The sequence below is a fragment of the Osmerus eperlanus genome, chromosome 7 (genome assembly GCF_963692335.1).
Source record: "Osmerus eperlanus chromosome 7, fOsmEpe2.1, whole genome shotgun sequence".
Taxonomy (NCBI): domain Eukaryota; kingdom Metazoa; phylum Chordata; class Actinopteri; order Osmeriformes; family Osmeridae; genus Osmerus; species Osmerus eperlanus.
Window position 1 is genome coordinate 4,805,465 of NC_085024.1, and position 27,057 is coordinate 4,832,521.

The 27,057-nt window shown below is 46.0% G+C and overlaps 2 protein-coding genes across 6 annotated transcripts; one reads left to right on the plus strand and one right to left on the minus strand.

The window, feature by feature from the left end:
• Positions 1-122: 122 nt before the first annotated feature.
• kmt2bb (lysine (K)-specific methyltransferase 2Bb) lies at positions 123-23,282 on the plus strand. Its single transcript, XM_062466676.1, has 35 exons — positions 123-476; positions 1,886-1,964; positions 2,192-5,719; positions 5,821-5,990; positions 6,178-6,297; positions 6,546-6,729; positions 6,898-7,129; positions 7,224-7,288; positions 7,375-7,629; positions 7,771-7,877; positions 8,084-8,194; positions 8,545-8,658; positions 8,769-8,915; positions 9,093-9,185; positions 9,420-9,537; positions 9,681-9,794; positions 10,838-11,022; positions 11,191-11,292; positions 11,781-11,891; positions 12,245-12,321; positions 12,713-13,049; positions 13,291-13,428; positions 13,535-13,693; positions 13,810-13,927; positions 14,046-14,124; positions 14,218-14,378; positions 14,492-14,656; positions 14,785-17,932; positions 18,608-18,720; positions 18,867-19,007; positions 19,230-19,482; positions 19,645-19,752; positions 19,951-20,034; positions 20,342-20,471; positions 20,653-23,282. The coding sequence occupies exons 1-35, from the start codon at positions 147-149 to the stop codon at positions 20,926-20,928; spliced, it is 11,652 nt and encodes a 3,883-aa protein (XP_062322660.1). The 5' UTR covers positions 123-146; the 3' UTR covers positions 20,929-23,282.
• Positions 23,283-23,459: 177 nt separating this feature from the next.
• Positions 23,460-26,329, minus strand: igflr1 (IGF-like family receptor 1). Of its 5 annotated transcripts, none has more exons than XM_062466664.1 (7): positions 26,182-26,329; positions 25,802-25,985; positions 25,472-25,511; positions 24,753-24,834; positions 24,476-24,568; positions 24,279-24,395; positions 23,460-24,020 (listed from the first exon to the last, which is right to left on the minus strand). In XM_062466664.1, exons 1-7 carry the CDS (start codon positions 26,279-26,281, stop codon positions 23,698-23,700), a joined length of 939 nt encoding a protein of 312 aa, XP_062322648.1. In that variant the 5' UTR covers positions 26,282-26,329; the 3' UTR covers positions 23,460-23,697. The 5 variants fall into 5 exon arrangements, with proteins under 5 accessions (XP_062322648.1, XP_062322646.1, XP_062322645.1 ...); XM_062466662.1 differs by having other exon boundaries at positions 24,720-24,834; XM_062466661.1 differs by having other exon boundaries at positions 24,717-24,834.
• Positions 26,330-27,057: the final 728 nt, after the last annotated feature.

Genomic DNA, 27,057 nt, shown 5'->3' on the forward strand with positions numbered 1-27,057 from the left:
CAGATTATATATCCCTTTGCACGTAACGTTGTCAAATCCGTATCTAAAAGACTCACTTTCCCAGCAGTATTGCGGTGCCCCCCTCCCTAACTCGCGCCTTCCCTCTTGTCTATCCCCAAGTTGCTATCGGTTGTTGTTGTGAAGCTATGATGGCGGCAGCGGGATGCGGATCAGCAACCGCGGCTGCCACAGGAGGCCAAGGTGGTACTGCTGCGCCCCGTGGTCGCTTCCCCGGTCGGCCATGGTCGTCTCGTAGCCGTTTGCGCTCTGAGAAGCGCTGGCAGCTGGGACGCTCAGGGGCAGATGCTGATGATGCGACCAACGAAGGCCCACGGCCCACTAGCCTGGTACTGTCGTTAAACGAGGACCAGTCTCATTTGCGCTTACTTGGGATAGAGGCGAACCACAAGAGCCTTGGTCAGGCTGGATACAGCTCAAGTGGGAGTGAAGAGGTGAGATCCCAAATCTCTCCCGGAGTTAGTATTTTTTTTCTTTTTTTCACAACCTTTTAAGTAACCATATGTGAATGAGTGTTACGAGAACGTTTAGCTAGCTAGAAGTAGAAACGTTAGTAGCTAACATTAGCAAGCATCGGAAGAAGTGTCAACATTGCTTACAGAGAGGTCAGGATACGTCTAATTGCTGGGAAGAGACAGGTCTCTGTACCGCTGCAGTACACATGCATAATAACTTTTAACGATTACAATATATATACTTTATCTTTATGGACACTATTTCTCAGTTGCAGACTACTTTAAACATGCATGCTTTGCATCCAGATAACTATTCGGACGACGTCCGCCTCCTAAACATAATTGTCAACATTCAAAGTGTTCTTTTTATTTCCAGTGAATAGCCAGAGTCGTTCGATACTCGCTAGCTAACTAACAAAGGGGAAAGCAAGCTAGTCAGCTAGCCAGCTACCTAACGTGAACTACTTGTGTGTGAGCTCCAGTAACGGTGGTTAGGGTAGCTTTTGCTTTACACCATCCTTTCCACGATTTGATTTGCTATCAGATGATCATCTTCATACACAGTTGACTGATATATTTACTTGCCATCAGTTATTCTGCTCTGGAGCTAATTGTAAGATTTTAGCAGTCGCTAGCTACCAACTACTAGCCTTGTGGTAGTCCAGCTAACGGGGGAGGGGCTACTGTACCTTGCTGAACGTTAGAAAGCTAGCTAGCTAGTCTAGCTAGCTGTCTAGGTTAGCTACTACAGTTTCATGACTGATGGAAGTGCAACTAGTTTAATACCTATCGACCACGATCTTTTTGTGTTTTAGACAAGTAAACTAAAGTACGCAGACAGGTGTTAGAGTAAATAATGTGATTTTCGTTGATTGCTTTCTGCGGTCGCTTTTGGCGCAGTCACACTGAGTGGCAGTACGGTAGCAGAACATATATTCCTTACTACCACCAGTTCCCACCACGACTAAATATTTATAGATTCTGCTGAAGGAATCGAGTTATAGAGCACACTGCTTGTTGTTTCATAGTAAAACTATCCAGAAAATGATGAATAGCAGGGTTTTACCTTAAGGAAGAGATCATGTTAAAGATGGGTTTGAGCCCATATGTTGGCCAACAATCCAATGGTTAGTAATGCACCTTGAGGTATCCCACGTTTACTGCTCGCGAGTTGATAAGATGATCACATTTTAAAATATATTGATCTGCTCTGAATATAATTATTACACCCTGAGTATGGTCAGCTGTTTAGTGATTTAATCTATCCTAGCATAAACACCTAACATGAATAACCAGGCACCCACCGTTCCATGTAAAATTATGTAATCTATGAAATATATTATTTTAATTTTCTATTGCATTATTTATCAACCTGTATGTAGTATGTTCTTATTTGAATATATGTATTTCAGGGGGATGACTTCAAAGGATTTGAAACTGAGAGAACAGGCTATAAAGGACCTCTACGCTCAAGGCACAATCCTGCTAAAGGTAAGTTTGATCAGCATCACACACTCCCATTCATTCCCTTATCATTGATTTTCTAAAGCACACATGTTCTGCAAATTTGTTGTAATGGCTTTATTATTACTAATTAATCGAAAGATTTCCCATGTTTACTGCTTATCATGTTCCTTTAAGTTCAGTGCATGTGAACAAGTTCCATTGTTATTGTAATTTATTTCTGTATTTCATGCCTTTTATATTTGCCTTCATAGGTGATCTTGTAAGTGGGAAAGCAAAACAAACTTGTGAGAAGCCTCTTATTGCAGCTCCCTCTGAAGATAGAGGCGATGCATCAGCAGCTCCTCAAGAAGATGATTTAGAATCCTCAAAGGACATCCACAGTTTACCTTCTCTTGATGCAGAACTAGCTAAAGATGGTAAAAAGTATTCGAAAACCAAGCTCTCAACTGCAGCCAAGGTGAAGCGTTCTTCAAAAAATGGGCCATGCTCAACAACTCCAAGGATTACTATAAAATTGGTGGCCAAAAAGACAGTCAAGAAAGAAAAGGTTGCGCATCAGAAGCTGAAAATTAAAGGATTTCAATTTCAGTCAAAAGAAAAAGATATCATGGGGGACCAGATAGCCACTGCAAATGTCAAATTAAAGACAGAAATGCAGGCAGATGAAGGACAACATCTGAATGGTACTGAAGACGAGGGAGGAGGAGCTACACCAGCAAGGCGACGTGGACGATCTGCCTCCAAGATGGCAGAACCCAGTGTTCAAAACAGAACCAAAGTTGAGGTCGACGACCAAAACACTGAGGGTAAAAGATCATCACGCAGAAGTGATATTGCACTGGACAGTGGAAATACAGAGCCAAAAACAAACGTCAAGAAATCCAAGCAGAAAGTAAGTATCACAGATGAAAGCACTGAAGTCAATAAACTGGTTATCAGACGGAGAAGACGGACTAGTCATACCCTTTCTGAAGCGGAGAGAGACACGGCAATGAAACCAGATAAACAGAGTAGTAACAAAGTACGTCTGGCTGAGTCACTGCTAGAAGTGTCAAGAATAGAAGAGGCTAACCCAACGCTCAGAAAGGGCAAGCAGAAAGAAAGTAAGAGGCTGCGTAAAAATCTGAGTGTGGCAGACGTCCATGTTCAGTTAACCACGGAGCCTGAAAAGTCAGCTCTCGATTGCAGCGATGGCCTGCCTTTTAAAGATAAAGATATGAGAATCCCAGGTTTGAAACTGATACGAGTCAAAAACCCAAAATTGAATGATTCTCTGAAAAAGAGCTCTTCCCGAAAGAAACGGAGCAAGTTTGTGTGGACGCTTACGTTAGTGAAGGGAAAAAGCACTAAAGTGCAGGATTCTGGAACTACTGTCACAGTAACAGAAGGCCAGGAGCGTACCACTGAAGGTGTGAAAGCCTCTCTATCCGACTCCAGTGTCAAGTACCCAAAGGACAAGGAAAAGATAGAAGCCACTACCATCGCTATTTCTGAAAAGATTGACCCAACACATAGTGATGCAAAGTCTTCCAAAAAACAGGAGGAGATGTCGTCACTTGAAAATAAGTCGTCTCCTCAGAGAGAAGTGGAACAATTAACCCTGCCACATCCACCGGAGGCCATGCAAACTGATTCCGGGGAAGCCATTGTGAAAGTTGTGCCACCTCTTCAGATAAAAAAGGTCTCCTCTCCTGGTAAACGTAAAAGCTCAAAGCCATCATTCTTGATTCAGAAAGCTAGTTCTCTGCCTGATGACAAAGAAGAAGTCACAAAAGAAATAAGTGAAATTCTGGAAGAGACGGTACCTTCTCCGGACCCCAAAGTCATGGCCAATTCCCCAGAGGAGAAAGCAGGGAAGAGAAAATCAAACTTGGCTACCCCACGGAAGAAGCGTGGTAGTCATAAACCATGGACAACACATAAACGCAAAATAAAATCAAGTCCAAATTCTGAAGATCCTTCGCACATACCTGTTGATGATTCCCCTCAGGAGGACTCGCCACAGGTGGCTAAAGGTGACCTTCCACAGGTGGCTAAAGATGACTCCCCACAGGTGGCTAAAGATGACTCCCCACAGGTGGCTAAAGAGGATTCTCCAGAGGAGGCTAAAGAAGATTCTCCAGAGGAGGCTAAAGAAGATTCTCCACAGGAAGCAACAGACGATTCTGCCCAGGTGGCTCCTGAACACCCTTCACAGATGCCTGCTGAGGATGCTTCACACAGCCTTGCCAATGAAGCAGAATGGCAGACAGAAGAACCCACCCAATTGCCTGTGGCCTCCAAACCCAGAAGGAGACGAACAAGCCTTTCAACAAGGAAGAGGCCTGTTCCAAGGAAGAAGGGAGCAGTTTCACCTGAACCCACTAAAACACTGGAGCCCGAATTGGCGCCATCTGAAGCATTGACTTCTAACGACAGTCAGCCAGTGGTCAAAGTAGAGTCTGACACCCAGCAAAGAGAGATTGGAAATGTGTCAGAGCACCCTACAATAGAACAGACTAAATCACACCTTCACAAACGACCATTCCAACATGGCAAAAAGCGGAGGAGAAGCCTAATTGGACAGAGGCAACAGAGGCAGAAGCCTAGAGAAAGAAAGAGTGATCAAACTGACTTGACTAGTGATGTGTCTAAAAGCGTTGAAAAGATGGATGATATCCCCACTCCAGTGACTGCTTCCACACCTACTCCTAACTCCAAACTGATTGGAATCCTTAAAACGAAGTATAAAAGGAAGCAGATTTCTGCTTCAAGTCTTCAATTCCTTGGATCAAAAAAGCAACGAAAGAGGGCTAGCAAAGCCCTTGAAATTGACCTTGCCCAGCAAGCTTTGAAACAGGAAGCAGAAGACACATCAATTGATGAACAGCAGTGTGATATCCTGGATTCCCAGCCTGGGAAATCAAAGTTCCTCAAGAACATCAAACACTTCATCATGCCGGTTGTGAGTGCCCGGTCATCACGGGTGATCAAGACTCCACAGAGGTTTATGGATGATGCTGGTATGTCTGTTTTGCCTCGTCGAAACTCTCCTAAGAAAGGTCACCTGTTTGGCCTGCACCCACGGCCAGGAAGGAGAAGAGATGATGCCACAGGGAGTGAGCTGACTCCTGACCTCCCCGTTGATGAGGAAGACTTTCTGACTGAGGCTCAGTTAGACCTGGATTTGTTCTCAACTCAGGAACTAGAGGAAACCACTGATCTGACTGACAGCTTGTCCTTAGAAAAGCAATCTGGAAAGAGGAAATCACTTTTGCGGAATCCCAGTTTCAAGTGGCATGTGCCGGGTGAGTCTGGTGAAGAGGTATATACACTGGACAAAACTATCGAGAACGAGTACGAAAATATCCTTTTATCCAAAGAATTCCAAGTACCCTCCGACTCAGCAACAGATCCTCCAACTGTTCAGAAAAAGAAACGTCCCTACAAGTTCAGCAAGCAAACTGCACATCTCAAGATTTACAAGAAGCTGAAAAAGTTACATCCGGGACTTCCCAAAAGGAAAGGGAAGAAGGGGGATGGCGTCTGCAATACTCTGTCATCTTCCATTGACATAGCAGAAGGCCTGGATGATGAAGTCAAGAGCATCAGTCTCAGACAACGACACACGAGCACAGTCAAGGGCAAATCCAAACTGAAGATAGAAGACCTCGATTCCCCCGGAGTCGTGCGAAAAGTGTCGGTGTGCGTCAGGACATTAAACTCCAAGTTTTTGACGTTTCAGTACGGAGAACAGGAGGATGTGACGAGGGGCGAGGGGATAAAAACAGGTAAGCGGAGTACCCCGTGTTTTCACCGTAAGTTAGCATGGATGCACTTGGTGGTTTCAGCGTTGCAAGTGTCCTCCTAAACGGTGACATGTCTGTCTCTCGCGTGTCAGAAGTAGGGGAGCTGTATGGGGCTGCTGACAGTGACCTTGTGTCCGAGGAGAAAGGAGCCTCACAAAGAGTTCGGCTCACGGGTGCCAACAAGAGGATGTTCAACCTCCTCAAGAAAGCCAAGGTTCAGCTCATCAAAATCGACCAGCAGAAGCAGCTCAAATCTTCCGGGGTAATTTATTAAAGAATGTCAATCAGAATGTTATGTTATAAAGTAAGATGCATAAGAATATGCAATATTTATGTACATTTCTATAGGATTTTAACTTGTAAAACCTATGTAAACCTTTAAGATGTATCTCATGAGAAGAGTCAGGTTTTAAATAAGGTAAATACTTGGACCTGTTTTTCCCCCTCAGCTATTGTCAGGCCCTGCTGGTGCTGCATCCAGAGATGCCACAGCAAAGAGATGCAGGAGGAAACAGAAAGGGCAGCATGAGCCTGCAGGCCCAGACAAGAACGAGCCCCCCCTTTCACAGGTAAAGGAACATTCATGTTAATCTCAGACGTATCTTCATTCCTTGGTGATATCACTCTTTGTTACGTCGCTTTGGATACATGCATCTGCTCAAGAATAAAATGCGAGGTTTAAAATGTTGTATTTGTAATCCCGTCTCGCTTTCTAATATGTTTCTGTTGTGCAGTCAGTATTTGATCAGTGTGGATTCACCTACTCTACTCATCCATGTATGTTGTTTTTGTGTGTGTTTTTGAATATTTGTTACAGCCCCAGCATGTCTCTCCTCTCTGTCAGGAGTTCCGCAGAGCGGGAGGGCCGCGTATTAAGCACGTGTGTCGAGCAGCAGCGGTAGTGCTGGGCCAACCCAGGGCTGTGGTGTCTGACGACATCCCCAGACTCAGTGCTCTACCCCTGCATGAGAGAACCGGCATATCCCCCTCTCCCACCCAAGGTAGATTCAGTGACAGCTGATTACCTGTACAAATCCTTATACTGTCTTTAAAAAAATCTGCATATACAAAATGAATTTGAACAGCAGTATATTCAGTACATGACAATGCAAAGATAATTGAATCTGTTCCTTATACATTCTAATAACTGCTTTCCTTTTCATTGTTAGGAGTTGGGTCTCCTTCTGGGCGAGATAGCCCTCTCCTCTCAGACCAGAAGGTCACCAAGGTCAGAAAATCTTCTGGTTTTGCCAAACGGAAGGGCCTTGGTCCATTTGGCTATCGCTCTCGGAGATGTGGAGTGTGCAAGGGCTGTAACCATGAGGACGACTGTGGCAAGTGCATGAACTGCCTCGACAAACCTAAATTTGGTGGTCCAAATACCAAACGGCAGTGTTGTGTGTAAGTTTTTGACTTGTTTGTCTGATCCACTTTTTCAGGAAACAGTGATTGATGTTCCTTAAAACAAACCTAAATAATTTTTCTCTCGCCTAAGCTTCAAACGATGCGATCAGATTGAGGAGAGAAAGGCTCGCCGTCTGAGTGGAAAGTTTCCCAAAGGTAGGACACCCATTCCTTCCTGTTTATCCTTGTCATCAACTAAAGCGCACGAACAAGACAAAAAACAGCTGCCCCTCTCCTCTCAGGCCCTTCTAAGCGCAGACGACTGTCTGCCAGTGGGGGTCACTCCAGTAACGAGGAAGGGGACGGGATTGAGGGGTCCCTGTCGGGTCTCCATGGAGACGGCCAGAGTTCGTCCGTTAGGAAGCAGCCCAAGCGCTGTGTGAAGCCGCGCTCGTACTTCGACCTGCTCGACTACGACTCGGACCTGGAAGTCAGGGCCGTGTCTAACTCCACCTCTCCTGGCAGAAGGAGGGGCCTCGGCCCACGGTTCAGTCAAGGTAGGTTTAAAGAGCTCCTTCTCAAAACCATAGTTCAAATATAGCTAAGGAGAGAATGAAATTGATATTTTCTTTTTGACATTGACAAAATTGGCATTAACAAATCAATGTTCTACCCCCCTCTCCTCAAAAAATTAAAAGACTTTGTCTCCCTGGATGGATTCTTGGGCGACATTTCAGACGAGGGAGTGAGGCACCGCAGGTCTGGGTCCCACAGAGTCCCGCCAGGACGACGCAAAGCTGAGAAGGTGAGTGATCCCATCGACGGCTCACTGTCCCTCTCCTCTCCATCCTCTCCTGTTTGATCCTCTTATTGACACTGTTCAGTCAAACTGGCACCTCAGGTGGGCACAGTGACGTTGCCACAGCCAATGCAGAAGGAGTCGGGATGGTGTGTGTGTGTGTGTGGCTGGTCGATAGTCAGGCTGTTTTTGATACCATGTGTATTTCCCAGAATCCTTTGGAGCAGACTCCTCCCAGCGTCCTGGCTGCCCTTGCCAATGGATTTGATCAGAGGGACCGAGAACCGTCTGAACCGTCGCACAAGATCCGAGTCGATTTCAAGGTGGGGTTACCTCTCTTGCTAATCACAGTTGTAGTCATAGACTTAATTCTGGGAATAACTCTATGCTTATAACTATCAGAATGATCTACACTCAAACTCATTAAATGATTGTTGGTTCAGTCAAATCAGTCTTTTGCACTGCCTGGTTTTGTTCAGATTCCGTGTTTCTGAGAGTGACCACTTGAGGTCAGTGTTGCCTAGTTTCATTTGTCGACTCCCCGCAGATATTTGCCCTTTATCCTTTACTCATTGTCAACAAAGGCTGCTTGTGTGCTGTCTGTGTCCTCAAGCCAGAGGAAGCCAAGTACGATTACAAAGCTGATGTATGTTTGTGTTGTTTCCTTTTGCAGGAGGATTGTACACTGGAAAATGTGTGGACAATGGGAGGCCTGAGTATCCTGACATCTGTGCCCCTCATGCCTCCCCATGTCTGCCTGCTGTGTGCCAGCAAGGGGCAACACGAGGTAAAGCGCCTCCTGCGTGCCCATTCGGAGACATGCAATTAGATGCAGCTGTTTTCACTGTGGAGTGGTAGGTGTGCGGTGGCAATTCAAAGTGCTTTTCTTCTTTGCAGATGCTGTATTGCCAAGTGTGCTGTGAACCCTTCCACCGGTTTTGCCTGGAGCCGGCCGACCGCCCCTCCGAGGAGCACAAGGAGAACTGGTGCTGTCGCCGCTGCAGGTTTTGCCACGTGTGCGGCAAGAAAAACAAGCAGTCGAAGGTAGGACGCTGCTCGGCCATGTAGCCGTTTGCTTGTTTTGCTTGTTTTTGAACACGGCCTGCTTGGGATGGGTATTTGGCAACCAGCCAGGGAGAAGATAGTTTGGTGAAACGGATGTGAACTCTGTTGTTGGAGACTTGTGATTGCCCACTGCCTTATCACTCTGGTTCCCATCAGCCTCTGTTGGAGTGTGAAAGATGTCAGAATTCCTATCACCCTGCGTGTCTGGGGCCGAACTACCCTAAAGTGAACAAAAAGCGCAAGGCCTGGGTAAGTCCGTCCTCCGCAGAAAGACTCACTTAACCCAATTTGCTCTCTCTCCCCCCTCCCTCTCTCTCCCACTCCTGCCTTTCCTGTTTATCTCACACTGTCAGAGCAGAGAAATTTAAAAAAAAAACACACAAAAACAAACAAACGTCTCCTGCTCGTTTTGTAGCATGGTGGCCATGCTCTGTATGACTTGGTTGGCTGATGTTTCTGTGTTCCTCTTGGTCATGTTTACAGGTGTGCATGACGTGCATCAGATGCAAAAGCTGTGGGGTGACTCCAGGGAAGACTTGGGACACAGAATGGGACCACGATAAAGGACTGTGTTCAGACTGCACACGGCTCCATGAACAGGGTAAGAGGAAACCCCACTCTCTTCTCTGATCCAGACTGCCTGTTCCCCTACTCGTGATGACAAACAAGTTTAGCTCAGACTCTAACGCCTACGTTGTCTGTCTCTCTCTCTCTTCCTGTCTCCAACTTGCTTCCTCTGTCAAGGAAACTACTGTCCGATCTGCTTCAAATGCTATGAAGACAATGACTACGACAGCCAGATGATGCAATGTGGCTCGTGTAACCACTGGGTCCATGCTAAGTGCGAGGACCTCACAGGTAATGACGGTGTTTGGGTAGGAGTTAGCCACTAACCGTGGTAGTTTCCGCACCAACCCTGTTGACAAAGAAAGGAAGTGACTGACAGATTGATGAATATTTCTTTGAGGGGCCTTCAAAACAAAAAAGCAAGTGAAACAAAAATGTTCTACAGATGCATCATATCGGTGTATGGTCAGACTTTAAACAGGGCTTTAATAAGTCTTATAAGGTAATGAATAAGTGACAGCAATTGCCAAACTCACTTGACAAAGTGAGTTTGTAGCCTTCACGGAAAGAGATGACCTTTGCTGAGTCATGGGGGTTTCTAAACAGTGAAACATTTCTGTCTGCAGTGAATCAGAAGGTGTGTTCGACTTCATGCAGCGCCGCAGGTGGCTGACTTGAAGCAGTGAATTCTGGTTAGACTTTTTGTCCGACTTGAGACGGCGCGGAGGCTAGGTCACTGTGACGTAGCCATCAAAGTACCGATTCGAGATCTTCCGGCTGTGTAGTCAAGCGCATTTTGTCAAGAGCAACTGCACAGGTTCTAATGACGACACAGATATTTCATGATTGGCCAGACTCACACACGACAACTTTGACGCGTGTTTTGTATTTAATCTGACACCTTTAGTTTCGCCAATGCTCAAATCCGGACCAAACAGTACAATTTCATTCAATATTTGCCTTTATTGACAGACTGCGATAGCCTACTATTGTTGAAGAAAGGGTTTAGGCCGCCTCTTTACTAACGGAAGTTTCATTTGAGTTCTGGTTGTATTATCAATCTGCATATTGGAAAAAGAGTTTAACATAGCCCAATACAAACCATGCAGTTCGTCAACGATAAAGTAAGCAAACAGCGCTTGATCGGCCATGACTGACGTCAACGCAGCAAACCACGAGAAGCTGGAATGTCCGACTTCACAGAGCCGTTTTTAACTCCTCCCCGACTGCAAGCGGCAACTCTTGCCGGTCGTTTCATGCGGCCGCAGTCGAACGCACCTAGAGATGCGCGCATTCCTCCTCTGAAGCATTTCTCCACTTCTCTTTTACATCAGATGACCTGTACGAGATCCTGTCCAGCCTACCAGAGAGTGTGGTGTACTCCTGTCGGCCGTGCAGCCAATCCCAGCCCAGCGCCTGGAGAGAGCTTCTCTACATTGAGCTCAGGGCTGGGGTGGAGAAGGTCCTGGCCTGCCTCCTCTCCTCCACCCTCACTCAGCACCTGGTCACCTGCTCTCAGGTAGAACACGCTGTTTTGTGGGACCTCAACCTCCCGTTTGGATTGGAATGTTCTGCAGAGACATTGTTTGTAGTTTCTGGGAAGCCTTGAAGGCTGGCCTCTTTAGTACTTTGTGCTGTGCTGTTGAGATGTGCTTCTCCCTCCTCACTGTGTTTACCTGACCCTCAGTGTGAGACCCTTATGGACCCTGACTGTAGAGTGGAGGGACAGCCAGCTTGTGACCTCCGGGCTGTGGGCAAGAAGTTTGACCGAGGCCTCTACACCACCCTGGTTAGTGTCCACAAAACCTGCGTGACTAATAGTCGAGACAGTGTCCACAGAACTGTAGAATACTGTTTACCATCTTCTTAACAACACAACGCACTTAGGATAAACAATTCCGAAAATCCTTATACCACCGCAGTAACACAACCAGCTACATTAGCATGCTGACTCATTATATATAAACCCTGCTTCAAAACAAAGTAGTTTAAAATAGGCACCACATTCTGATTCTACCAAAACAAGCAAGGTTCATGCCTTGTAAATAAGTTTATTGCTTACAAACTGTAGCTATGCTAGTCTACTGTACTACTTCAAATGTAGTGTCTGTTAGCAAATGTATTGGTTTAGTTGAGAGTGGTGGTGGAATTTCTTTTTAATTTTAAAGCATTTTTTTTTTTTTACAAACCCATACTCACCACATTGCTTTGAAACAGAAGACACTCATCTTGTTCCTGTTTATGTTTATCTTCTGTCCTCTTCTGGTTATCTTTTAGAAATCTTTTCACGAGGATGTGGTCCAGGTGGTGAGGAAGAGGCTGGAGCTGGAGGAGGGGATGCCAGAGGAGGAGAGGCCCACAGCCCTGGCCCGCTCATACTACTTAAAAGTAAACCACCTACTACCAACGGCTAATGGGCCTTTCTGATACATTACACAGCTTTAGCTGTTAGCACCACTACAGCCACGCCACCACACATGTTCCTAATGAAGTCCAGAACACCCCAGAGGATAATTCCGACACATTAACCAAATATCTTCACTCCTACAATTATATTATAGTATGTCATCATGTCGGATCTGTATTGTTTGTCTGGTTCCAAATGGTGTGTGGTTGTTTTGCGTTGTGGGAGAGAACAATTGTTTTTGTGCTTCTGACTTTAAGCATGGACAAAAACACAATGAAATCTGTGGGAATTTGGGAACGTTTTACTCCATCTCTCCCTTGATCTCTACTTTCAGCTACTGGAAGAGGTGTTCAACTGGTTTAACAGTCAGGATCCCAAAGTGTGGGACCCACGTACCAAAGACCTTCCCAGGTGAGTAATAACTTTATTTCACATGGTTAAATGTGTGTGTCAGGCTTAGATTCAGTGGAAGTTGTTTAGTCAAATTTCCTGAATTTGATGTACCAGTGCCAGTCAAAACAGAAACAAGAAAGGACATTCTGTCCTTGCCAGCAGCTCTATAGCTCAGTTGGCTCACAATTTTGCGTATGTGGTCACAGCCATTGCAAATTTGTGCTTGTTTTTTTCCCCTCTCTTCTCTCTTTTTAAGGTCATTGAGTTGAAAACGTTTTTTCCTCCTTTTCTGTGTGTTGCTGGCAATTGACTACGAATGCAATTAACCATCTTTTAACATGCAGAATGTTTGAAAACATTTCCCGTTTCCCCCCTATTCCTTCATTCTCTCTGTGCCTGACTTTCCCAGTGGGATGCTTCCCCATGCTGTTGAGCCCCCCGCCAAAGAGCATGTCTATGCTCAGTGCTGCAAGAAGGAGGAGCAGAGATCCCGGCCCCCCTTGGGGACCCTCCAAGGGGACAACGCGTGCCCCTTGGAGGTCAAGCAGGAAGTCGATCCTCTTCTCACCAGCCCTCTGACCAGCGACTCAGCCAGCAGAAGCCACTACAGAACCAGCAAGGCTTTCAGGCTCAAATTCAAAGGGAAAAGGGGACGGCTATCCAAGGCTGACCTTGACACTGGTTGGTCCAAGGACGACGAAAGACAATGCTCCCTGTGTCAAAAGTATGGAGACGCTAAGCCCAATGTAAGTATTAAGTCAACATAGAAAAGCACAGCTTGCCAGTAACTGGTGCTCAGTTCTGGAACAGCTTGTTTGAACAGATTTACTCATCGATGACTAAATCAATAGTTGAGTCATCCCTTCTTCATCCCAAACTTTTCCCAGACACCTGAGTAATCGGTGTCATGGTGAACAAGATAGTTGCTGTTTGACTAACTTGGAACCTCAGATATGACTTGGCTTCTCCCCTATCTCTGTTACTCAGGAGGCAGGCAGGCTGCTGTACTTGGGCCAGAACGAGTGGGCCCACGTCAACTGCTCCATGTGGTCAGCTGAGGTGTTTGAGGAGGACAACGGCTCTCTTCTGCACGTTCACAGTGCCGTGGCGAGGGGACGATTCATGGTCAGTCACAGTAACTTGTTCCTTTGGTCTGGTCAGCCGTGCAGTCGGGTTCCAGCCCGTTGGATTTCCACTGACTCCCCCTGTGGTGTGTGTGGTTCCCTTTCAGCGATGTGAGCGCTGTAATCAGACGGGTGCCACCGTGGGCTGCTGCCTCACATCTTGTCAGAGCAACTACCACTTCATGTGCGCTCGCTCCCGTCACTGTGTGTTCCAGGATGACAAGAAAGTCTACTGCTACAAACACAGAAACCTCATCAGTGGCAAGGTACACACCGAGATAATTTTAGCTTTTAAAGTGTGTTTTTTAATTTATTTTTTTATTATGATTTATTATAATGTTTGTAAGCTGATGGGTGCCAATGTTTTTGTCACTCCCACTAGATGATCTCTGGTCAAGCCTTTGAAGTGAACCGCAGGGTGTATGTGGACTTTGAGGGAATCAGTCTCCGCAGGAAGTTCCTGACTGGACTTGAGCCAGATTCCATCAACTTGATGATTGGTTAGTGTCTTACCTACCTACTCGTCTTGAGATAATAACTTGCTGTGTTACTGAAACATAAATTGTTGCAGATTTCGTTTAGTTTCTTCTTCAAAATGCATTTTTTTCCTGCTTCCAGGCTCTCTACAGATTGAAAACCTGGGTTTGTTGACAGAGCTGTCTGCTAGCCATGGAAAACTTTTCCCTGTTGGCTACCAGTAAGTGTCAGAAGTAATGTTTCCATAAGGTGTATACCTTATCACTGGAGGTGTAAATTGACCAGTTCCGTTTGATAACATCTTCTCTCCCAGGTGTTCACGCTGGTACTGGAGCACAGTTAACCCACAGCGGCGCTGCAAGTACACTTGCACTGTTAGGGAGGTCCGACCGCCGGTCCCTGAGAAACCTGTGGAGGAAATGCCTGACCAGGGAGAAAATCGTACCATTGCCCACAGCCCCTGTCCTCAGTCAGGTCTGTTTTCTGCTGTAAAATGTGTAATGGCACTTTCTCCATGCTTTTAAGCCTTACAAAAACATTATGATGGCTGATGTTTCATACACCAATTTTCTAAATACATTTTTCAGAATATGACACCCAGGAGATTAACATTTCCCAGTCCCAACAAGACTCAACGCCCAGCAACTCAGCACTCTTCTCTAAACCAGAACAAGGGGCAAGGCCAAAGATCCCCAGCCATCCCCAGCCAAGAAGGCCAGCTGGGGGAATGTTCCGGCCTTTACCCTCCCCAGGTTTTTGCTTTAACAGCCTTGACTTCTTGTAATCTGTAATAATGATAACGTTTTTGCAGAAACCTGATTTACGTCAATCTAAGTTAACAATTTTAATATCCTGCTTTTTTTTTTTTCTTCTTCTTTAGCTGCCAAGTCCAAACCCCACCACATACTAACTATCAGTGATTTGGAGGAAACTCGCAGACCGCGGCGCCACAGCCCCCACTCCCACACCCAATCCATCGGCCCCCGCAGCCATGTCCCCCCCCTTCCCCTGGGCTCACCCGCCGGACCAATCCCCCACCGCGCTGGGAAGTCCCAGCCCACCTCCCCACTGTTCCCCCTTGGTGCTACTGACAACCTGCTGACCTCTCCTTCACCCCGCCCTGTCCGAGGTCGTGTTTCTTCCTCTGGCCGATGCCCAGGGAATATGATGAGCCACTCTACCTCAGGACTGTTTCCCCAGTCCCCATGGCAAGAAGGTGTGGGCAACTTCCCTTCCTCCAGCCTGTCCCTCTCCCCAACCCCTCAGCACTCCCCGCGGCCCCGGCTGACCTTTGACCTGAGTCAAGCAGACTCGGTGGAGGTACCTCACAACTTCCTTGCTTCCCCAGAACCTGAGGATGTTTCTGCAGCAAATGGTACTTCTCCTCTTAGAGACTCAGCAGGACAGCAGAAAGGAGAATTCTCCTACCCTCCGTTCCATGAGCACTCAGAAATTGCCATGGGGTCTGAGATGAAGACAGAGCTGGAGATAGAGGAGACGTTATTAAACGAGGGAGTGGCCATGAACTGTGGAGGCCAGATAGTGGTTGAGGGAGATGAAAACCAGGAGGAGTTCTGGGGCCGGGCGCTAGATGTACGCAGGAGGAAGACGCGTGTCGCGTCCCTTCCACGGGCAGCAGCTGCGGCCAGGCAGGGCTGGGATAACAGTTCCTCTGACGAAGACATGGAGCACTACTTTGACTTCTCCCGCACGGTAGTCTCTCGTCCTGTCCCCAGGGACCAAGCCCAGGCCCCCACTTCCCCCTCTTCCAGGCACATCCCCCAGTTGGACGGTGTAGACGATGGGACAGAGAGCGATGCCAGCCTGACCACCACTGATGGGGCTAAGAAGTTGAAGAATGCTAGTCAAGCTCCGAATCCTGCCCAAAGTCGAGACTTGCCACCTGGATTAGAAACGACAAGGAATGGGTTGAGTGCAGACTCTGGAAGTCCTGCCTCGGATGCTCCATCCCTTGACACGTTGTCCTCATCCGGAGCTGCCGTCTCCTCCGCTCAACCTACCCCTCACAGTTTGTCCCGGGATCCTTCTGAAGCCACTGATGGAGTGTCTCCAATTTCCCTGCAGTTGAACGATCCCACAGCTCCACAAGAACGGCAGAAATATGGCCCCCCTGTGAAAGCACAGATGTGTCCACTGGAAACAGTGCTAACTGTGCCCCTTCATGGAGCTCTGTCCGAGTTTGTCAGCACCAAACGGCCTCTGACTACCTACCCAGAGGATTTATTCCAGGATGCCAGTTTAGACTTGCCGTCCGGAGCACCTCTTGTCTTGGAAAAGTGTGATCCTCCTTCCCCCAGTGCCTGTTTTACTGAGTTGGTCCCCGTTCAGGAGGGCACTCCAGTGGATACCCAGCAGGAGGCTCATCAAGTCCCCAAACACCCCTTTTTAGATTCGGACAGTGGCCATTTTGTCTCGCCCACTGATGGATCTGCCATCTTCATGAACCACTTAGCAGACCCCTCATTGACGGAACCAGAGAACAGTAGTCAGGGATCTCTGTTGGATCTCCTTCAGCCTTCGTCTTTGATGTCCACAGATTTCCCTAACCCCAGTCAAGCCCCTGCCGATCACTTGCAGATGAGTTCCTCGGTGTCCTCTTTGTCTGGCTTCACCCATGCACCTCTCGCTAACCTTTCCCTGCAGACTGTGACACCCATCCAAGGCTCCAGAGTCCTGCCGTCCATGGACAGCTTTTGCACCAAATTGTCAGATGCAACGAAACCCATTCAAGGTGGAGGCATTATACCGATGCCCTTGAATGCTCCTCAGTCCGATCCACTGTTGTCTGCGACTTCCAGCACCAATCTCCCCATGGGATCTTACGGATCCGTCTCAGTGCCTATGTTCTCTGCTCAATCCCAGCCCCTCGCATCCACAGGGATCACCATTGTAACAACCTCTCCCTCCATATCCTCCTTCTCTGACGGCTTGTCCACCTTGTGTCAGCCCATGATCTCTTCGCTTCAGACCCCATTGGCCCCAGTCATGATCAATGGCTACAGTTCCTCGTCTTTGCAAAAGGAACCCTCCACAGGACACACTATCTCCATCAACTTTTCCACCCCCAGACCAGCTATGGAGCCCCAACAGCCCATGCTCCCCCAGGCTCTTCCTGGCCATGCCATCCTGACTGTGAAGGAGGTAGGGGGTCCCAATGTTGACCCCACACCTCACGTTTTGCTGGTGAACCGCCTTGGTCAGATCTTTGTGAAGAACCCGGAAAGCAACACTTTCCAGCTGCCCACTACTAGCTCACCCTCCTACAACTGTGTCACGCAGATAGCCAGTCTCCTCCAAAGCAATGCCCTTTCAGCCACACTGGCAGCAGCTGGTACCATGACCACCCCATCTCCAGGGGCACCCTTGACCACCAATCTCTCTCGGATGGTAACCCCAGTGGTTCAGAGTCCAGCCACCATCACTCAGCTTCTCAGCCACAACAGCAATGGAGCGGGGGCACCAACGAAGGTCAAGAAGGCGAGGAAAAGCGCAAAACCGTCCGCAGATGGCTCTGTACCCGGGATTAAGAAACCAAGGAAAAAGAAGGAACAGTCGACTTTCAAGAGATCGAAGTTGACCAAGGCCCCAGAGCTGGATTCTCCCATGACTCCGGCTGAGAGCGCCCAAGCCATCATCAACCAGGCCATGGCCAGCAACTACACCCCCAAACGCAGTGGGCCTCGAATACTGAGCCCTTCCTCCATCCTCCCCACTGGCCTTTTTGTTGAACCTGAGCCCTCAGCCTCATCACCAGCTCCAAAACCACGCCCTCGCTCCCATGTTCGCATGAAGAGGGTGTCCTGCCTCTCAGACCGCATCGTCACTAAAAAGTCGAAGACTGACTTTCTTGAGCCAGAGCCCTCCAGTGGACAGGAGGAGCTCCAGAAGGCAAGCTTTGCCATGTCTAGCCGAGCGGGAGGGGTTCGCATCAAAGCCCCAACAGTGAAAGGAATATTGGATTTGGATAAGCTGAAAGAAGAGCACCTCAGCGACTCTGAAAGCTCTAGGTGAGCTATTGAAATATAATATTACCTGACGGAGGTGACTTGCCTCACCACATTACAAGTAAAGCAGTGTTTCCCACACATAGACTAATTTGTGGCGGTGCGCCACAGAATCAACACCGGCCGCCACATATTGAGTTTTGTAAAAAAATAAAATAAATGTGTACACTATTTAGGCTAAAACACGTAACCGTATTTGTTCAGCTGCATTTCCTTTCCCTGCTCTCCCTCCGTCTCTCAGTCACAACGTCAGCACACGTTAGCAACGATGCATACATACGCCGTCTAGTAAGACAGACAGCTATATCAGCGAGCCTTCAGCATTAGTACCGTAACTAAAGGTCTAGGAAAATTGAGGCTTATTTTGCATCCGCCCACCGCCACAAATGTATTTCTAATTTGTGGGAAACACTGTAAGGCACAAGGTGTCATGTTTCTTTGCAGTTGCGTCATAACTCATCTTTGCAGTTGCAATCGAGTGTTCTATAGAATTTCATGAATATAACGTCAAGTTTCCTGTGTAGGCCAACCAGATTGTGATGGATAACAGTGTACAAACCACAGTATTAACTTCCTCCTCATCGTCATGTCACATACTTGATAGATCTTGCCAGTCTGTCAGTCATTTTAATGATTAAAATAATAATTGGATTAATGGCTTTTTGCTACATCTTACAGGCCTGGGCTTTGGGACCGCCTCTCCCTATCTCGAGGTGGGAGTGAACCTGGAAAACCACAGACATGGGATGCAGTGGGTCGGAATGCCCTGACCGATTGGAACAAATACTCAGGTATTTTGACACCACTTTTTAATTATTTGGAATCTGAATGGTAATACCAGTTATTCAGGAAGGAAACACTACTTCACTCCCACACACCAGTTGTGTGTGGGAGTGAAGTAGAGAGTTCCATCTGTCATCTGTGTGCTTCCTGTCAGGTGCTGTTTCATGCTCAGATGATGACTTGCCGCCCTCGGACGAGGAAGATTGCCCTAACCCTAACTCCAGGGACCAGCCCCACCTGCTCTTCCAGATCACCAGTGATGATGGCTTCAATGTGGAAGCGGACAGCATAGAGGGTGAGGGTTAGGGAAGGAATAGATAAGCAAATGAGTGGGAACTGTGAAACACTGTTTAAGGAATCCTTTGAATTTCACACGAAAGATGACTTGATTGCTTGTCATGTTTTAGTCCCTTCCCACTCTTCCCCGCCCTGAAACTCACACTTTGTTATTGTTTGGAAATTCTCCCATCCCCATCCTCCTCCTGTATCCACCCCCTCCCTACACACACACACACAGTGGCATGGAAGGCGGTGATGGATGGGGTCCAGGAGGCGCGGGCACAGGCCAAGCTGAGACAGCTGTCTTTCTCCGGGATGAGCGGGGGCCGTATGCTGGGCCTGGTCCACGATGCTGTGGTCTTCCTGGTGGAACAGCTCCAGGGGGCCCGGCGCTGCCTGCGCCACACCTTCCGCTTCCACAAGCAGATCACCCAGGAGGAGGACCTGCCTGTCAACCCCAGCGGCTGTGCCCGCTCCGAGCTCTACCTCAGGTCAGTGGGGCTCACCAACCATGTCTACGATTTCAGTTCAACTCTGGTGTTTTCCCTACCTAGCTTGGGGTTTTACCCCAGCGGAAAAAATATTATTTCTACCTCCCAGTAATTAATGACCGTCTATAAATAACCGTTACATCTGGTCGTTTCTTTTTGCAGAAAATCCACCTTTGACATGTTCAACTTCCTGGCGTCTCAGCACAGACAGCTGCCAGACATCGGACCGTACGACGAAGAGGAGGATGAAGTTCCTCTCAAGTCCACCAGGTCCCACCTCTTTCTCCCTGTTCCACAGACATCGCACCTTATTTTATGCATTTTATACTGTTACAATCACGGTCACAAGTAACACAATGTCTCATTTTAAACTGGGACTAGCTTGGACCACTGCTCTGTGCATCATACTGGGACTGGGTGTCACTTGCTCACACGGCCCCGTCACACTCTGTCCTTGTTGTCCTGCAGACGTGCCACCAGTCTGGAGCTACCGATGGCCATGCGCTTCAGACATTTGGAGAGGACTTCTAAAGAGGCTGTGGGCGTGTACAGGTCCGAACTCTCGCCAGTGTCGCTGGATAAAATCCCATTGTTAGAGAGGATATTCATAATGACCAGAAACAAGAAAAGCCTTCCCCCATCTGTCATAAAAAATAACATCCTGACTTCCATGTTATTCCAGTCACACTGAGAATAACATGAATGCGACAGCTGAATTGCCTTGTGATTATTCTATGATCTCCCCACAAGAAAATGAGTCCAGCATGAAGTTTCCACATGTGTTTTGTATAACTGCAAACGTGGATGTTTAGTCCATTGCAGATACCAGATGACCTCACCTCTTCCGTCTTCCCCTTAGGTCGGCTATCCACGGCAGAGGTCTGTTCTGCAAGAGGAACATCGATGCAGGGGAGATGGTTATCGAGTATGCTGGCATCGTCATTCGCTCCGTTCTCACTGACAAGAGAGAGAAGTACTACGACGGCAAGGTGAGGTGTCCAGCGAGAGGCAGGGAACTTGCACGTTGCACATTTGACGTCCCTAACTACGTCGCCTGGTCGATTTTCATCCATATGATAAGTGTGACCTTATTCAAAGCTCGTATTTCAATCGCGGGAGACCTTTTTTGAGTTTTTAATGAAGTCAAACAATTTAATTATTTTTTATCAGGGCATCGGCTGCTACATGTTCCGTATCGATGACTTCGATGTGGTGGACGCCACCATGCACGGCAACGCGGCGCGGTTCATCAACCACTCGTGCGAGCCCAACTGCTACTCCCGCGTCATCAACGTGGAGGGCCAGAAGCACATCGTCATCTTCGCGCTGAGGAAGATCTACCGGGGCGAGGAGCTCACGTACGACTACAAGTTCCCCATCGAGGACGCCAGCAGCAAGCTGAACTGTAACTGCGGAGCTCGGAGATGTCGCCGATTCCTTAACTAGGGGAAGAGAGGAGAACAGGGGGGACCCAGATTACTGGCGGAGCCTTAAATTAAGGCTTTGCTGGATTGGGAGGTGGGAGAGGATGGGCTCCTGATGGGTTGGACTGGGCAGGGGATGTAGGTTGAGCCACTATTGATGAATCCGGGGGAGACAAAGTCAAGAACAGATGGGGAAAGATGAGGAAGACCAGTTAAATAAGTCCTGTTTGTTCTCGGTTCATGTGGGCTTTGAGTCCACTGCAGCAAGTCAGCAAGATTAGCTTGCTTGCTACCTATATAGTGGGAGTGTTTCCTCAAACAGGATGCATCTGCTTGTGGTCGTGCTGATTGTCATATACCACCAACTAAGTTTTTTTTATTTTTTTTTACGTCAAAGGAATAACCTGCTAGGCTTGGAGATCGTTATGTAATGTATATTATTTCTGGGATGTCTGTTGGTTTCACCACAATAATGTTGGCTCCATTTTCCTTTACTAGATTATTCAATACCTCTGCCATATTTCACTTTCTCAACTATATCAGAGTTATTCATTATTTATTTGGGATAATACATCACACTTCCCATTGTAGATATGTTCTTTCTTTGGTTATATATTGTTTTTGTAATCAGCAAACCATGGTGCTAAGATGTGACAGTTGAGTCTCTAAGGCCCTGAACGCTTGGCCTGTGAATCACAAATCATGTTTCTGCAGCAGTGGTTTCCCTATCTCACTAAAAGAGAAATGTATATCCAGGTTGACGGTTAAAACCAGCCATGTCATATTTGAAGACAAATCATGTCTTTATTCCACATCATAATTACACCTTCATTGTACAGTGTATGTAGCAAACACTAACCAAGCCAAGAGTTCAGAGTTTAGCTGTAAATCTGTCTTTTTTTATTTTGAAATATATATATATATGCGTGTATATAAATATATATATTTTTATTACCATCATGGCAAATGCTGATTATCTTTTGCAATAATATTACGTCTTGGCTATGCTACACTTGCACATCTTTAGTGTTCTAACAAAATCCAAATTCAATACTCTGCATTCTCTCAAATGACCCCTGCAGTCTTTAGGGGTAGAGCACTGTAAAGCATCATCACTGAGAGTGTGTGCATTTAACTCCATTGACCAGAATCCACAAACAACAGACTGAGAGCTATTTAGTGCACCTGAGACTAAAGCCCAACGGTAGCCCAGTGCTGTACATTGCTCTGTAGGATGGCTAGACAGACGACTGCCTCTAGTACTCAGATGGAGAGAATGCTCTTGGCACCTTTTATATAACGTTTTAGATTGCTGTTGTACAACGTGCTGCCAGTCAGTCAGGAAAATATAATCAACACACTGTTGTACACATCGACTATAAGAGATTGCTTGAGCTCTAGAATAGTTGTATTTATTCGTGTTTCTGAGTTTGGACTGGTGAACTAAACATTTTTTTGTGCTTTGTAAAACGTGGTGGTGGTCTTGTCAAATCTTTCTCTTTTCATGTTCCGTTTACACCCATTTTGCATGGTCTTGTCGACCTGCAACTCTGCTGGTTGGTAGTTTCCAACACATAGCTACCGTGGTGGTTGTGGTTCAGGCCGCCTAAGCATAGTCTAGCCAAGATCAGAATGCTCTGTGGCGTGTTTTTGTTGGTTTTTTTTACATTTGACCTTATTTTCCCATTTTTTCTTTGCTCTTTTACTTGAACGTTCGTTTGGGGACAGTTATATATTGCATTTCAGCCTTTACAAGAGACGTTCTAAAGCAGGTCTTTTTAAATTTTATTTCAATTTTATGTTTTACGTTCTGGTAATGTTTTCATTGAGAGAATACCTTTGTATCACTCACAGGGGAAATCTGTGTGGCCTGCCCATCCAAGCCTATGCTCTTCTATCCGTAGATGCTCCAAGAACCGTCTAATACAGAGCAAATGTCCTCAAGGAATCCTCTGGAAAGGAGTTGGGAGGTCAAGGACAGCCTTGACATCCTGCCTTCCTGCATGACCAATAACAGGGATGGAGCTCACATTATTGCGTGTCAATCATCTAACTGAAAATACCAGAGCAGTCACTCCAAACTTCTTGCAAGGATTCTACCTCAGTTGCTTAGACAGATGTTAAGGAATACTAATGCAAAAAAGAGGATGATGATGATCTAGAGTATGCGTGGCTTGGTTTTAAATGCCCTGCAGAGCTGTCCTGTGTGTGCAATGAAGGAGGCAAAGCACTAGTCAAAGTCAAGTTACCACAACCATCTCTCCCAGAACTTGTTCAGAAAGCTGTATGTTCTATATGGTAGGGTTATTTTAAAGTATAAAAACTGTAAAAGACATAAAAATGAGAAAATATGTGTGAACTTGTCTTTGTTACCTTGTACAAATAAACCCTGAGTTTGTAAATAATTGTATACATATTTCTAAACCTGTTTAATTTTCTATGCACTTTTTTTATTTATAATGTTATTTGCTTAATAAAGATGTTATGATGTTTGAACAAATCAAACATGGTCTTACAAAGCTTTTTAATGAACATAAAATGGGAGAATTAATGTGTTGTGTTAAAACAGATTTTACATTTAAGTATACAATATAATACACGTTGAAGTAATAAAAAAAGTAACAGCAGATTTTTTAAAGTTACACACGTTTCATATAAAATTATTCAATGAAGTTATACTGTGGCAGGAAGGATCTGTAGGATGAGTCAACACATTTTTCATAAAAAAACATGCTGTACCGGCAGGGAAATTATTTGAAAGCTTAGGATAAAAGTGTTGGCTAAATGAATCCTACATTTCCTGAGCCAGGGAGAGTTTGGTGAGCACTGCCACTGCGTCATTGCGGTCCATCTCCTTCAGCAGCCGGGCCAGGTGTCCTACGGTCCAGTCAGGATTTCTGGTGGTGACCCCCTCCAGCACTGCTTTCAGGGGGCTCCGGGTCGCCCTCAGGGAGTAGGTGTAGGTGATCCAGGTGGATGGGAAGGAGCACCTGGAGGCCAGGTGGGTGGTGTTCTTCACCCCTGCCCTCTCTGGGTCCAGCAGGATCACCAGCTCCTCCAGAACATCCAGGTTCTCCAGGACTATCTGTAACGGTGCAGACTGGATCTCCAGACCTGCAGTGGACCGCGAGAATTCAGGTGTCAGCCAAACACCGTTAAATGATCCTGTAGCCTACATACTTGGTATACTGAGCATGTTCTAGTGTTGTTTTCCTTAAAATGTGGGAAAATTCTAACTCAAAATGTGACTGAGTCACTCTTCAGCATAAACACTGCCTGTCCAGTGCCCCTGAAACACAAACATTTTGTCTGTGCAGCTGGCTCAAACGGTGTTTCTGTGAGATGTGTGACTAGATTGTCAGTGGAACATACTCAACGGATCTTGTTTTTCCACCTGTGATTGGGTTGCATGGTGGTTTGTATAGTGGCCATTGTATAAGGGGACCTCCTCAATAGTGATTGGAGTACAGTTTGGCTGCTCTTCACTATCTGTACAGAAAAGACAAAAAATAAAGTAAGAAAACATGGTTTCATTTCAGCCTGTACTACATTATTTTGTATGGAATTACCTTTGCAACATGGGTATATGTATTTTTGCTTTCTCTTCCAGAAGACGACTAATAATAGGAGAATAATTACAAAGACAGTTGTACATGTAATCCCTGCAGAAACACAGCATAGTATTACACATCAGCATAACCCAGAGAAGAGTTTTATGGGTGAACTTGAGTCTACAACCATATCACGTGAAATCTTTCCATTTTTCCATATCATGTGAAATCTTAAAATGGGTGTTATGTTGTGACTTACAACCAAGAAAATGTTCAGATTTAAGTACATCAATACCAATACTGGTGGATCGTGGGAGTTTTGTCGTTGAACCCAAGGTTGAACCCAAGGTTGAAGCCAAGGTTGAAGCCAAGGTTGTCTGTGTGTGAAACAAAGTGAATTAACAAGTGTACTTCTTGTCAAAGTGAACATAACTTCTTATGTCAACGATACTTTTTTATAACACATAAACTGGCCAATTTGAGCCTTTTCAGGAAATGGAACTTTACTCATCCCCGAAGAGAAATTCTGATATCCCGTGCCTTCTATAAATAAATAAAAGGTGTTTAGATGAAAAGGGGGATTTTTGATAAACATTTATGCGGAGCTTCCTCAAATCCTCCTTGTGACACTTCAGAGTCCATCGAGAAGGCGATTTATTTCTTCTAAAGTTCGACTGCTGGCCTCTACAACAAGGCAAAAGACTCCCACTGCCATTAACACTTTTATTTCTAACTTTTATTAAGTCCATCCATCCCTTATTGCACATTGCACAAGTCATCTACCAGTCATTGTGCACTTTCTACCAGTCATTTGCATCTTATTGGTGGCCAAGCCGCAAAGCGGCGAAGCCACCTCAAGTGTTTCTACCTTTTTGGTGGCTTGGCCGTGTACTCAAGCCCCAGAAGCCAACCCCACCGCTCCACCCATACGTTTGAGTAGCCAACTAAAAAAAGAGATTTTATTTATTTCAATTGAATACTATTCTCTTCTCTTCGGATTAGTGCTCCCCTTACCCTTTTTGTTGTAAATCCGAGACCGCGTCCATCCTCCTTCCTAAGAGATGTTGAAACAATTCACATAAAGTCCTACACAGCCGCCATAAATAATCAGTGTAGGACAATGCCAAATATATAACCACCCACCATTCAGATTAGTTTCTGTGAGGTAAGATTAATAACAGACTTTAAAAATGGTTAAGTTTGCAGAGCAACCGTAGGCTATATGTTAGGCTATTCTTTAAATCCGACAGACGCTATGGTTCTCAGATCAAATAGCTTAACCAAAGAAGACAAATCATAGCCCAGCCTACTCGCGGCCGAAGATGCGCTCGAAACGCATCTCACCCTTCACAGCATTGCGCGTCCACTGTAGTGTTGCATTCGTGGATAGTCTTCCCAGAACAAATGGTGCATGACTGGCATTCAACGAAACTCCCGTTGTTGAATGTTTTGGGGTTACACGGACGGTGGGCTATTTCATGCCTGCCACCCTCATCATCATAGCCGCAGTTGGGAGAAAACTCATACCCTTGACAGAAAGTTTGTTAGGTTAGCCTACATAAGAAATGTGACCATACAAAATATAATTTTTAACAACAAAATAGCTCTCTGGCAAGTTTTAAATCGTCCCTTGTAAAAACAGTTATTTTCGAGGTTACAGTTTCCTGTAAAAGTGGCTTTATTCCGTATATCACATAGGCCAATACATTTCAAGACATTCTTACCTGCTTTTATTGGAAACTTTAATTTGCATTGTATACACTGTCCATTATGTCCATTATCCCAATAAGAATTTCGGTCGGATGTGCACCTCCTCGAGTACATCGTGAATGATGTAGCCTTTAGTCTTGACTAAAGAACAATTAGAAAAGTATAGCGAAGGGGAGCGGAAGAGGAGGAGAAAAGGAGGAAGGGCGCATTCGTCTACTTGTGCTTATTCCACAATCTCAAAGATAACTTTTTAATTATTTTAAATTAATCCGCAATTTCAAATTAGCGCTGAAGGGACCTGTGAAAAAAATAGAACGCCATCACGTCCGAACGTGAAACATTTCTCGTCCGAACGAGATAGTTTCACGTTCGGACTAGATTTCTCGTCCGGACGAGAAAGTGTTATTTTTACTGCACGCATTGTCCGATGTTTCGTTGGGAGAATATGGCTACTTTCAACCCAGAAACACTCGCTCAAAAAGTTATCAGACAATAAATGCAGAGCTTCCCAAAACCGTCTGCACCGGTGCATCCCATGTGACGCACCTTAGTAGGCTATCTGCGGACTGTGACGATTTCAGATCTTGCTGATTGAGCGAGGTTGGACGTTACCGTGAGTACGTTAACTGTTGATTGTCATGGACCAGGATAAACTGGCGAAAACATAAGTATAAGTGTATGTGTTTAGGAGCCAACTTCCTGTGGTTGGAATCCAAATTATAACTTCATATTCCTGACAAGTCAGATTCCCGACAAGGTGGGGGATTAAATCAGGATTAAATCCTTATTTACGTCAGTTAATATGTGTACAAAATATAATTCTGTATATCCTTCAAAATGTATATAATTATGACATGATCATAAAACTAACTAAATTGCATTTAAATTGT